The sequence below is a fragment of the Protopterus annectens genome, chromosome 4.part0 (assembly GCF_019279795.1).
Source record: "Protopterus annectens isolate FY-2018-M chromosome 4.part0, PAN1.0, whole genome shotgun sequence".
Classification (NCBI taxonomy): domain Eukaryota; kingdom Metazoa; phylum Chordata; order Ceratodontiformes; family Protopteridae; genus Protopterus; species Protopterus annectens.
This window is the reverse complement of record NC_056733.1, coordinates 698680988-698695672: the sequence shown is the minus strand read 5'-3', so window position 1 is coordinate 698695672 and position 14685 is coordinate 698680988. Positions and strand designations below refer to the sequence as shown.

At 41.5% G+C, this 14685-nt stretch overlaps 1 protein-coding gene across 1 annotated transcript in view; it reads right to left on the bottom strand.

Moving 5' to 3' along the window:
- The window catches only part of PXMP2 (peroxisomal membrane protein 2), a 439334-nt gene that overhangs the window by 394690 nt on the left and 29959 nt on the right, over window positions 1-14685 (bottom strand). Inside the window, exon 2 of the mRNA XM_044068667.1 lies at window positions 9527-9690. Within this exon, the coding sequence (XP_043924602.1) occupies window positions 9527-9636 (110 nt within the window). The 5' untranslated portion in view covers window positions 9637-9690. The remainder of the gene's footprint in view (window positions 1-9526; window positions 9691-14685) is intronic.

Below are 14685 nucleotides of genomic sequence, written 5' to 3'. Positions count from 1 at the left end.
ACTTCTTGAATCCCGAGACCTTAGCGTCTTTGGACATTACCCTAAAGAGTAATACAGTCAGCACACACATTCACTCGGTTAAACCCAAGGGGGAGTTAAGGGGGCTGACTAAGAACACAACACACACACACATACACACTATGGGGGGGGGGTAACAAAAACTAAAGCCCGTAGGCCCGATTATAAAATTAGTTAAAGGGGTGGGTAGGGCTTAACGGAATATCACTAATAAGTAAAAATAAAACGATAGGGAACTAGTGTAAGGGATTAAACTATAAAACTATCTAAGTTTGAAGACTTACTGAAAAAAAATTCTTTACTGACCTGAGCCGGTAAAAAAAGGCAACCTCGCAGCAAAGCAGCAAACGAGATCGGGGAGTTAGCACATGGTATTGTGGGATATAGGGCTGCCTCGAGCTATAGTATAGGCCGAGTCGGAGCCGAGGATCGGCTCTGAACCCATCCAGCAAGAATGAAGGCGAGAATGACAACTTAACATCTATTATTAAAAGAATATTAGGTGTTGACTAAATAAAGGGAATGCAAAAGTGCTGCTGCACTGCCTCCCTAGGATAGGTTTATTCTGAAACAGCTCGGTCAAAAGCTGCATGAAAGACTGTAGATTCATTGACAATCCAGGTTATTTATGCTTAGGGGTGCTGACATAACATTTTACTCTTGACTGACTTGGTAATGGTCTACTACATCCCCCATGCTGTCCTATCTGGATGCCCACCCCAATGAGTTACCCTTTGTGACAAGCACAGTATTAAGTAAGGCATTCTTCCTGCCTATGGTAAAGTACAAATAAGGTTGCAGGCTGCGTGCATTACTTTCAATGTATACTTCAGTCGAAGTGCAAATCTTCATATTTTGCATCAATTTCTGTTTTGTTGAAAGTGATATTTATTGTTAGGTTTGATGCTTTTTAGGCATTTCCATTTTGGGAATGTGTGGTGTGTAGGATTCACTTTAGAAGCTCGAAATACTGAAATCTCTAATTTCAGTATCTCGAGCCCAAAAAGCCGAATCCACATAACAATGAAAACTGAAAACCACGAAATTCAAAACCTTGAATACTGGAGGTTTTGAATTTCACGGTACTACTACACACATGCACGCACATACACACACACACACACACACACACACACACACACACACACACACACACACACCATCCTCCACACAAACACACACAATCTATCTACTACATGAAAGCTGCACCCCCCCCCACCCTCCTACTTAAATATTCTCACTCCGAGGTCACACTACATGCAAACACACACAAAACACCACCACACAAGCTACATTCTCCTTACACACACATCACAGCAACAAAACACATTGACACACACCACAACCCCTACCCAAACCCCTTAACACACACACACACACACACACACACACACACACACACACACACACACGCACACTTGCCTGAATACATGACCACAGAGGAAGTTTAGAAGCACGAAATTCAAAACCTCCCATATTCGAGGTTTTGAATTTCATGCTCCTAAACTTTTGCTGTTCCGTGGATTCGGCTTCTTGGGCTTGAGATACCGAAATTCGAGATTTCAGTATTTCTAGCTTCTGAAGGGAACCCGGTGTGTAAAATGTGTTCTTTACACTGCCTATTTGTTTGGTGTAAAATGTGTGTTGATGTGATGAGGGACTGCATGTCTTTATACTGAAGATGTCTGTCTGGAAGCATGTGTGTGGGGTGGGTTCGAAAGCATTTGTGTATGCAGTTATAAGAATGCTTCATGACATGGTTTTGCTTGAATGGGTTAGATGTTGTTAGTAGCATGTGTATGAGTAGATTAGATTGTTAAAGTGTGACTTGTTTGTGTGTGAAGGTGAGACTGGGAAATCTGACCCATGTGTGAGACTGATTTGTCAGTTAAGTATGGGTATGTGTGAGATAGGAGCACGATGGGGTCAAGAATGTTTCTTCTTTTCTCCACTGTTGTGTGTTTCTCAGAGTCGCTATATATTTTAAGTTACAGAGGTATGGATATGTCATTTACTGATGCAATGTTCATTTGACTGTTTGTGTTTGATTGTTTTAGATGTCCTTCAAGGATGCATCTGCAGTCCTAACATATGGGTTGTCCTGCCTCAGGCAGCCCCTCGGTCGGCCGGATTCCAAAGTCTGGGTCTGGCCTTGGCTGATGTCGCACTTCACCCGACGTCACAGCTGCTGGGGTATAAAGGCATCAGCCGACGCCATTTTCCCCAGTCTTTCTTGCCGCGTGGTGCCCGAAGCAGAAGCTGTTCGCAAGTGCCGGTCGGTCAGATCCAGAGATTCCTACTACCGAAGACTTCTAAAAAGCTAAGTACCCCCTTGGGGACTCTTTTTTGCCTCAGCCGATGTCAGACAAAGTAAATAATTGTTTAACTTGTGGGAAACAAATACCTCATAAGGATTTCCACTCTTACTGCCTTCCTTGCTTAGGCCCAGACCACGACGTATCAGCTTGTCTAGCCTGTGCTTCCTTCAAGCGACGGACGCTTAGACGTTGGTTGGAGTTTGCAGAGGAGTTTTTTGGTTCCGCTTTTGCATACAAAATGCCGTCGGAGACTCCGACTACACAATTAGCTAAAAAGCGCAAGGAAAAGGACCGACACTCGCGGCCCGCGGTTTCGGCTGAAACCACGGTTAGGCCAACCGCGAGTGTCTCGGTTTCGGCTGAAACCGAGTCCTCGGTTCTTCCTTCGGCCGAAAGCATGCCTCCGATAGCCGAGTCCTCACAGAGCATGGCCGAATCTGCTACCGAATTTACTGCTACAGAAGCAGGCACCCAGGATTTGTCGGACACTATTCCTTTAGACATATCTACCCCTGCACGTGGGGCTGCTAGACCCCCTGCTTCTATGTCTATCAAGGCTTTTTCCAGGGCTAAAGCAGCTAAATCTTCTAAGGCCACACCTGCTAAAACTCCCTCACATAGGCCTACCTCTAGTTCCCAAATACTCAGCCTGGCTGAGGATCTCATTTCTTTGATCAGGGGATCCCAACCTCACCCAGACAGGGCCTCTCAGCCTCCTCCAGATAAGAGGCCTAGGACTGAACCCCCGGAACCTGTCTCTACAGACTATTCCTCGGATGACTCAGACATTTCAGACCATCAGGAAGGCCCATTTTCTCCTTATGAGGATTCTGATGCAGAAGACTCCATTCCTTCTGCTTCTCCTCCTGAAGAATTTTCTTTTGGGGAAACCTTACATGCTATGAGGGAACTCTTCCAATGGCAGGGCCAGGATTTTTCAGATTCAAGGAAAAGGCTAAGGACTTTTTTACACTTACCACAGCATAGGCCTTTAGCCATTCCTCCAGTACTAACAGTTGTTGATGATGCATATAATGATGCCTGTACTGCCCCTGATTCTCTTCCTCCGGCCCCTGCCAAGCCTGACAGATATTACAGGGTCCCGGACACACACTACCATTTGTATAAGGCTCCTGTTGCAGACCCTGAAACCATTTCACAGGGCCCTAAAGGTGTGGCAGCTGCCTCTGCCAAAAACCCTCTTCCCTCTGAAAGGGAATCAAGAGCATTAGAGAGATGGGGTAAAAAGGTTTATACTTCTGCTACTCTTTCGGCCAGGGCCTTAAACTGTCAATTTCACATGATTCAGTACCAGGAATTTTTGTTAGACCAGCTAAATAAAATACTGTCCTCTCCTGAACCTATAGACCGCAAGTCTCTTCAGGATTTGGTACATAACTCTCAGCAGGTCAGTAATCATTTCTTAAAATGTGGCTATGATGCACTGGAGGCTTCCTTTAGATCAGCTATGACTGGAACAGTGATTCGAAGACATGCCTGGTTAAAAGAACAATCCTTGCCAGACCATGTTAAGTCAAAACTCCTAGATGCTCCCATGGAGAAACAAAGTTTGTTTGGATCCCCTGCACAGGAGGTTCTAAAGAAGGTGGAAGAAAAAGCAAAATCTGTCCAAACAGTCAAGGATTTCTTACAGGTCCAACCTCCAAGGTTTAGCAGAAATTGGCCTTCGAAGAATTGGTCCTTTCCAGACAACTCCAGAGCACAGAGAGGCAGAAATAGACGCCCAAGAGGCAGAGGTCAATCTAGGGGTGCCTACAGGGGACGTCAGTGGCAACTTACCAACCAGAGAAGTACTGCCACAGATTCAACTACAACCACTTCCACAGGGCAGACACAATGACTTGGCTCTGCTTCCGTCTACCAGGGAACAACTGGAAGCACCCTTGGGCGGAAAGCTAGCCTTATTTTCCGACAACTGGCATTACATTACAGGAGACAAATGGACTTTACAAACAATAGACAAGGGCTACAGGTTTCACTTCCACACTCTACCAAAAAAGAGAGGAATGCCAAACCTACCACCAAGCCAAAAAACAGACGCTCTAAGACAAATCAACAACTTACTAAGGATGAGAGCTATAGAAAAGGTACCGCCTATGGAACAAGGCCAAGGATTTTACTCCAGGCTTTTCCTTGTACCAAGAAAAGAAAATCAATGGAGACCTATTCTCAACTTGTCCGCACTGAACACATACCTCATTGTTCCAAAATTCAAAATGCTGACCCTCCAGCAACTTCTTCCCATGCTGGGCAAGGAGTCTTGGCTGGTGACTCTAGATCTCAAGGAGGCATACCTGCACGTCCTTATACGACCAGATTGCAGAAGACACCTCAGATTTCTTGCAGGATCAGAGCATTATCAATTCTCAGCATTGCCCTTTGGCTTATCTACTGCGCCCAGAGTATTCACGAAATGCCTGGCATCAGTAATTGCTCATTGCAGGCTTCAGGGAATTCAAATTTACCCATACCTGGACGACTGCCTAATACAAGCGGACAACAAGGCAAAATTAACAAAAGATTTGGAAAATGTCATACAACTATTGCAAGCCTTGGGATACACAGTCAACATGCAAAAGTCAAGACTAGTACCATCCCAAAGGATAACATTCTTGGGTGCAGAACTGGATACATCAACTCAGATGGCTTTTCTCATAGAAGAAAAACAAAAGCAACTACCAGTCTACTTCATGACATTAACAACACAAACTCAGCTTACTGCAAGGAAAGTCCTGCAAGCCCTGGGTTACATGGCATCCTGCATAATATTGATTCCGCATGCCAGGCTGCATATGAGAAAGTTGCAATGGTACCTAAGGAATGTATGGTCTCAACACAAGCACAGTCTAGAAGCCCAGATTCCAATAATTCCATGCCTGAAGCAAGAATTCCTGTGGTGGGCTCAGGCCTGTCAGTTGAACAGAGGATTGCCTTTCCACAAACCTCATCCAAGCCAGACCATCACCACGGACGCCTCAGACCTAGGCTGGGGGGGCACACATGGTGGACAAGTGTATACAAGGCCTATGGACCCAAGACCAGCTGAATCTACACATAAATCTAAAGGAGATGCTGGCAGTGAAACATGTGATCCAGACATTCAGACCACTCCTTCAACAAGGTCATCTGCTGATAAGGACAGACAATACCACAGTCATGTGGTACATCAACAAACAGGGAGGTACACACTCATATCCTCTATGCCGGATGGCAATGGACCTGTGGAATGTGGCCCTGAATCTCAACATTCAACTTCAGGCCAGATTTGTACCAGGAAAAGAAAATTCACTAGCAGACACCTTAAGCAGAACTACCACGGATGCTCACGAATGGATGCTGCATCCAGATATCTTCAAAGCCATAACAAAGAAATGGGGACTACCGGAGACAGACCTGTTCGCCTCCCCACACAACCACCAATTGAAGAAATTCTGCACAAGAGCATACCACCCACTTGCTTGGAGGGTGGACTCCCTTTCCTTCAGCTGGAAAAACCTGACAGCATATGCATTCCCACCTCTTCCTTTGATGTACAAAGTCCTACTGAAGATCAGAGGATCAGCCAAGGGTAATCCTGATAGCTCCAGACTGGCCGAGGCAACATTGGTACCCGCTACTGAGAAGCATGTCTCGGACACACGCATGGCCTCTACCTCTATCTCCATTACTTCTAACACAGAACAACTACAAGATCCTACATCCAAACTTGAAAACACTGCAGTTAGCTGCTTGGAATATTGCATAAAACAAAATAACCCAGATTTATCTCAGAGGGTTAAGGACATTATCCTGGAGGCACGCAGACCCTCCACAAGGAAAACTTATTCAGTCAAGTGGAAAAGATACCTCATTTGGAGTACAGCAAAGGGAGAAAATGTCTCATTGGCAAACATAGCACACATCCTGGAATACTTAGCAGAACTGTTCCACAATGGCCTGTCCTACTCCTCCATTAAGATTCATGCATCAGCAATTTCAGCAGAATACAACATGGATCCTCCTGTCTTCTCTCATCCTCTACTCAGGCAGTTCTTGAGAGGAATCAAAAATGTAAAACCTCCAAGGAAACCACCTTTACCTACATGGGATCTCAACTTTGTGCTGGAAAAGTTAACACTTCCCCCTTTTGAACCAGCAGCAACAGCAGAATTACAGTTCTTGTCTTGGAAAACTGCTTTCCTGCTAGCAATCACTTCAGCAAGAAGGGTATCTGAGTTACAGGCATTAATGGCAGTACAACCCTTCCTTATCTTCCATCAGGATAGAGTCTCTCTGAGAACTAACCCTACCTTTATGCCAAAAGTGGTCTCCAGAGTATCATTGAACCAAGCGATTCATTTACCTACATTCTTCCCCAACCCACAGAACAGGGGTAAAGACTGCTACATACCTTGGATGTGCACAGACAATTACGCTACTATCTGGACAGAACTAAGACCAACAGAAAAACTGACCAGCTTCTGGTAGCATATGCAACAGGAATGCAAGGAAAAGCAATTTCAAAACAGACAATCTCAAAATGGATAGGAAATTGCATTTGATTTTGTTACTCTTTTCAAGGAAAGACAACTCCTGAAAATATCAGACCTCATTCCACAAGAGCTACAGCCACAACTACAGCTTTCCTACGAGGAGTGGCTACCAAAGACATTTTAGAAGCTGCTACTTGGAGCTCCGTGCATACATTTGCCAAGCATTATAATCTTCCCTTATACTCTAGATCCCGAGCAGGTTTTGCAACTGCTGTTTTGCAAGGGATCTTAACTACACCATCTTTATCTTAGTGCCTCCTCCCCCAGTTTGGCTATGGTATTCTACCCATATGTTAGGACTGCAGATGCATCCTTGAAGGACATAGTACAGTTTTGTACCTACCATAAATGTAGATGTCCGATAAGTATGCATCTGCAGTCAGGATTACCCACCCTCCTTCCCCTCTGTGGTATTCCTAGGGTATCTACCCCTCTTTTAGCTAGCTGGGGGAATCTATTATGGTGCATTTGTTTGTATATATATATATATATATATATATATATACATATATATATGTATATTGTTTGCTCTCTACTGTTTGGAATTATTTGCATTTATCCAAATTTAGCCTTCCTAGAGGGCACCTGGCATCTGGGGCAAGAAACACTGAGGAAAATGGCGTCGGCTGATGCCTTTATACCCCAGCAGCTGTGACGTCGGGTGAAGTGCGACATCAGCCGAGGCCAGACCCAGACTTTGGAATCCGGCCGACCGAGGGGCTGCCTGAGGCAGGACAACCCATATGTTAGGACTGCAGATGCATACCTATCGGACATCTACATTTATGGTAGGTACAAAACTGTACTTTTTGATGCTTTACCCCCCCCCCAGAAGAAGAAAGGAATGGTTATCTATTGAAGATTACCCCACCATTCATAACCAAGACAGGCATGTTCCCAAACCAATGTCTAAATGTGAGCCACTGCTAAGGAAGTGACAAGACGTTTTACATAATCAGACTTTGAATGAGTTATCCTTGCCAGCTGTAAACATTAGCCTCATTTTTCATGTGTGTAATTTGTTAATAATTTCCCCATTTGACAGTACTGCACTAAAGGCATCAGGATCACAAGTGATGTTGTCTGATTACGATTCTGGGATACTTCCACTATCAACTTCAATGTATTTTTTAGGATGCTTTCACTATCAACTTCAATGCATTTTATTGGGATACTTTCACTATCAACTTCAATGCAGTTTATTATCAAGGAATGTTCTTGTCAGTTTTACTGCTAGCAAACATCACCCAATAAATATATATACCTTTTCTGACCTCCAATGCATACATTTGAAGACATAACTGCTGAAAAACCCAAGACAAATGTGGGGGATGTACAAACACACCTGGGTACCACTGTGTTACCTGGCCTGATTTAGAATTTTGAAATCAGCTTGAATGAACAATCAGAAGTAAGGATCCCTGAATGTGCCCAGAGATAGTTAAAACAAAAATGTATACTTATACAAAAAAAATGCAGAAACATGTTTTCAGAAAACACATATGACTACTTCTTCTATGAAAGTTTAATTTAAGTTAATGTACAAACTTTAAAGCATAGGTATGAAAATAAGGACACTACAACCAGTTGCAAAAGCATACAAGCTGTGCTTAAACTCTCAGAGGAACACTGTAAACTGAATCAAAATAGACACAGTTCAAGATAAACCCTTTCACCGTGGCACACATCAGACTTGGCTGCACTCCAGACACCAGCGATAATTCAGGGTGGAAGAAGGCTGGACTTTGCAGTTCCAAGCCTGTGAAATGAAGACAGTGGGAAAGAGTCCAATGTGTAGTAAATTCTCTGATGAGGTTTTCAGGCTCCCTTCTGTGCACACATCAGCTGAAGAGAGTTCATGGCATACACCTCAGTAATAAGCAGAGCAAATTTTTAGTCCTCAGTTATACAAGAGACAGTAATCCTGAAACTCCTTTTATGCATGCATCAGTCTTTCAAATGTAATTCCTATTAAATCTTGCCATTGCACAATTACTATAATTTTTTTTTCTTGTAATACAAACAAATATCCTATTTGAAACATCTCTCAAGGCATTAGGACCTTTTGCTTTTCAGGTGACTGTGGCACGTGGAAATAGAAAAACTAATATTTGTGGCCAAAAGAAATATGGGAGAAGAAGCTGACACAGTAATAGTAGCTGTCCACATTAAGTTTGTATATCATATGTTTCTGTATTTTACAATTATGTTTAAGAGCATACAAAAAAGAAAATGTCAATAAAATTACATGATCTGGAAGAAGTGATTAGAGAATAAACGTAAATGCAAATACATGAAAGTAAATCAATATGTAGAGCAGTTTACTTGGAGAGACAAGACAGTTATACATTCTGACAATAAGTTGGCAACATGGACTCTGGATTCTGTTGCAATCATCAGGAAAACAAAGTGGAATGCTCTGAGTACGTGTCAAAGTCTAAACATTTTCTCTCCCTCTTTGTCATTAGACAGTAAAATTACTCAAAAAGCAAGCTTTATTTGTAATAAACCAATTCTCTATCAGGTTATAGCTGATTTTTAAAATTTGAAACAGTATTGCATGTACAGTTAGTATTTTCAAAGAACAAACTGATTTGCCTGCACATATGAAATTCTTTGTAGCAGTCTCGCTCTTACCTGGTTATGGACTTTGTTAAGATAGGGTATGCTTTCAGCAGCATTAGATACTGTATTAGAAGACGCTGGCTAAAAGCCTGGTCACGGAGTGGTTTCGATTCCACTGTCATGGCTATTAGTCTGGTTCTGCTTTGGGGCTGAAAGACCTGCTCTTCACAGAGTTCCTGCAGATTTAATTTTACAGTTTTATAGAGGTTTGCACTGGACTGTTTAAATGTTAGAAACAAATGTACACCCACTTTACCAAATAACTTGTAAGAAATGTGCATTACCACACATTTTATATGAAATGTGCATTACAAATTAAATACTCTGTACCCAGCATAACATATAACCAATCAAATTATTTTTTTTACATAAATACTTGGTCATAACACAAAAAATAAGTATGTTAGTAAGAAGAACTTAAAGCACAGTTTTGCTGACAAAATGGGATTTTTCCTTTGGACTTCAGAATAAGCAGCAGGTTTATGTTCTTACCTGTTAGTGTTTGCTGTTTCACAGAATGTAACAATGAAGCCATTGTGGTCTTGCTTTATTATAGATGCTACTAAAGGACATGGGACCTTCTCTGGAAGACAGAATACAGATTTTAATTATAACCCAAGACTGGACAAATAAACCAAAGGATTATTACAAGTTCTGACTGTGCCGTCCTTCAGATGAGACATTAAACCAAGTCCTATCTGCCTCAGATGGTGGTAGCTCAGGTGGATGTAAAAGATTCCATCTCACTTATTGAAAAAAAAAAGAGAGAGAGAAGTAGAAGAAGTTCCCACTGCCCTGGCCAAAATCTCCTCTAGTCAGTATGAATAACATCTCAGATCACCACTGAAAAGTGGATACTGGTATAGCAGGACTAAAGGTCAACAAAGACTAATAAATAGTTGAAAAAAGGTACCATGTAAAAAGGCTTCACAGATCTTAACAGAGGCAATAGAAGCAGAATTTAACCCAGAATGAAAGCTGAAAATGGATGTCAAATGGACTTTACTGGAGAAGAATAGAGTCCAGAATCCAAGATTTCAGACAGATAAGACAGAACTAAGGGGATATGAATTCTAAAAACAGCTACCCCATTTGGTGGAGGCTCAACAGAAAAAAGGCACATTTAAATCAGCAAGAAATGATGGAAATTACACTCCCTAAAAAACATTTTCATCTATCAATGAAATGGAGACATCAGGCTGTCAACTTTAGGATGTGAAGATCTGGATGAGGACTGAAAGGTGAGACAACTTCATTCTGAAAGATCATAGACTGAGGGGCTTCAGCACACTCAGTAGCTGAAATCGGGTCTGTCTAGGTCAGGAAGGCACTATCAGATTGACAAAGGCTCTGAGAACTTTGGCTTTCTGGATGAATCTCATCATCAGAGGAAATCTGGGACTTTCTCTGCAAAGGTCCCATCCAGCTGACTGATCTGCCAAAGCAAACAATCCTTCCCCAGTGAGGCATACACCTACTCTAGGCATGCATCAGTGTGTTGGTAGAAGAGGAGCTTATGTCCGCACCATCTTTATCTCTTTCCTGTCCTGGTAATAACAGGCAAGACAAACGGGATTTCCAAGATGGCTGCACACTGATCAGCAGCTTAATTTAATCTCTCCTGGTATGAAAAAGAAAACTGAGAAATAGGAGACAGTGACATTGTCAGCTTGAGTAAAATGCAGTTACTGGCTAGTAAGTACAAGCCTGGATGCCAGCAAAGAAGAAGTTTAGAACCTGAAAGAAAATAAACCAGAAAAGGTGAAAAGAAAACACTGGCTGGAAAGAATGCTGTAGCTGTTCAGCAAAAAAAAAAAAAAAAAAAAAAAAAAAAAAACAGTTTAAACTCCAGCTTTGGTACAATGATGGCTTCTAGCAAATTACAGAAAAAAATAAATTAAATTTACTCAGAGGTGATAAAATTAAATGAAACACTGTAGGAGAATATCAACTCAAATAAAATAAGTCTGGAAAAAGAAGATGCTTTAACAAGCTATTTAGATGAAGTGATAAATCTGCAAAAATCAGTGGATGAAATGAAGGTAAGGCTTCCTGACTATGAGACTTCTCACAAAGAGCTGTTTCAAAAAATGAAGAGTTAGTAGGCAGAGCGAGCACAGAACACCTAAGATTTTTTTTTAATGTACCAGAGAAACTGGAAGGAACAGACTGCATTAATTATATGAAAGCAGAAATAAGCAATTGGACTGGCATTCCACAGCAGAATTTGATAACTGACAGGGCACATTGAGTGTACGCTCCAAACCCGGCAGTGAGAAAGTAGCTAAGACCTACACTAGTAAAGATATTGTCATAACAGCAGAAAGAGTTGAACCTGACAAAACTGTGACAGAAGGGAAAATATTAAAAACTGGAGACAACACGAGTGTTTATGGAAAACTATTATTCACTGTACACCAGGCAGAAGAGAAGCAAATTTATCCCAGCAATCAGGGAAAGTCGAGAGGCGGGTGTGAAATGCAATCTACTCTATCTAGCTGTTTTGAGAATATTTTTCTGGAGGATCAAAGACATTTTTGGATGCAGAACAGAATAAAGAAGAAATAAAAAAAGTTTATCCAACAAAAAGTGATTCAGCAATCTTCTGATCAATAAAGCTCACAGAAATTCTGCAGTGAAACTCTTTACAATGTTCCAAAGGAAAATGCTTGAGAGACAGAAAAAAAGCACAATAGTTGACTAGAAGAAACATGAGTACTTTGGACTTGAACCAGAGTCTGGTGTTAAAAGATAGAGATAAACAGGAAGAAGGCTAGAATACTGAAATTAGTGAATAAATTGTAGACTATAAAGCATCAATCGCATTTCTGAAATACGGTTTTAGAAGAAAAAGTGTCTGAGAAAGATTAGACTTTTGTTGACTTTGTTAAACTTGTGGGTGGTCTGTAAAGTATTTGCCCTACTTTACGTCATTAATGTTTAGAAGGACACTACAATGCAACTGTAACTGAAAAAATGTTTGTTTTTATTAGTATTTACATAAAACATTTCATGACTTAAACTGCGTGTTATATATAGTAAAACAGTTTTGTGTACTGTGTAATCAGGGGTATTTTAAATGTGGGGGGTCTTTTCAGTGACTGTTGTGTGTATTAAAGATACTAAAGTAAACACATATTTTGATATTTGTAAGAAATAAAGGTTTTACAGTATAACAAGAGAAGAAGTCTGGACAAAGGCAAGTTTAATGTTAATATTCTGTGATCTTGGGCTGTTAAGGTGGGGTGGGGTGTAAAAGTGCACTGATTATAATATATTATATGCAGAATTAAGACATTTTCTCTTATTTTTGTATCAGTAAATGTCTAGATTAATACCCTTGCCTTAAAATATAAACGTGTTTTTGTAAGCAAGTAGGTTTGAAAAATATAAACGTGTTTTTGTAAGCAAGTAAGTTTGAAAAATAAGACAAAATGACAAAAGCCATGAAAAAATGTTACATTGTTTACATCTGCAAAGATATTAACTTATTTTTTTCCATTAGCAAATGGTCAGATGGAGTCAAGACATAGGATCATATGAAATTACTAAGCTATTGGCCCTGAGGCCCTTATAAGCCTAGCCAAGAGTTTAGCCCATGTTTGGACAAGTCAGCACCTAATGCCCCTGCCCAGCAGGGACACAGGTGGAATCCCAGGGGTGTGTTTTCTGTTTCCCATCTAGTTACCCAGGTTGCACTTAAAAAGGAATAATGAGGTTCTCTGCTTGACGTGGAGATGCAGTCTGTTCCACAGATGGGGATGTCTCTGGGATACAAATCTGTCTCACCAACAAGTCCTATTGATGTCACAGACCAGGTTGAGATAGCGCATGCCAGTTACTCGAGTGGAGCTTGACTTGGGGATATGAAGCAGTCCCATCAAGACGGAGTCTGAGACTGCTTTGTATGCCAGACAGAGGTCACCTCTGGGGAGTCTGTATGAAACTGAGTAGAGGGACAGGGCTTTTAGCCTTTATGTGTAGGGTAGATGTTTCAGGTTCTGGATTCTCCTGGTGAGGAATCTCTGTGGTCTCTCCAGCTGCTGCATGTGCTTTGTGAGGTACATGCTGAAAGGGGCATTGTACTCAATAATGGGCCTTATAAGGGAATAATATAGGGATGTTATGACCTCCCTGTCTTTGGATGAGATGCCTTTACTTATGAGGTAGGCCATGTAGAAAGCTTTTCGTACAACGGAAGCAACATGGTGGTCAAAAGTCGGGTTGCTATCAACCTGGACGCCCAAATCCCTTACGACTGATTGCACACTTAGGATGTTATTATTAATGTGATAATTTGTGAGGATGTCACTCTCACCAAATGGAATGATGCATTTTTTGGTATTCAGCTTGAGGTCATGTTTCTGGCATCAGTCATTTGTTTGGGTGAGACCTTCTTGGAGGATGTCCATATCACTATGGGAAATGATGACATCTGCAATCCTGGTCAGCCGTAGCCCACTGGTTTTAGCTTACACCTCAGATAGGTATATCCCCAAGTAACAGAGGCCTCAAGACCGATCCCTGGGGTATGCTACTCATTATGGGTCTACTGCTTGAGGTGACTTCCACTATTTTGACTAGGTGTGTTCTATCAGTGAGCCATCTGCAGGTGAAAGTAGTTGTACATTATGTTCTGAGTGAAATTTACAAAGATGCATTGCTGACTACTTTTACATGGAGACAAACTGTCTGCAGGTGAAACCAATCAATCTTGGGAGTTCTGAAAAACCTTGGAAAGCCCATTTGATTCTTAATGAACTGAAGTGTCTGACTAAGATGATACAGGCAGCCTTATCTACCTCCTCTCAGACTGAAACTACAGGAGGAATAAGCATAGAATATGACAACATAGCATAATATCTCCTAAATTCAGGGGGAACATCCATTTATTCCCCTAAAAAGTCTCATTCATTCATTCATTCATCCTGGCAGTATAATGAGAAACAGAAAATTCCTTCAAAGGAGGATGCGAAGACCACATTTCAATAGCAACAGAGTTTTGGGGTTGAGAATCTGCATGGGATGAAGCCTTGCCTCTGTCTCTGTCTATGTCAGCATCATCTGACATGTCTTCCTCAGGAACATTATCACTGACCTGATTTACAGGTACTGAATGCAGTGTACTAAGAGTCTTTTCTATTTGCTACCATGTTGTATGATAAACAATG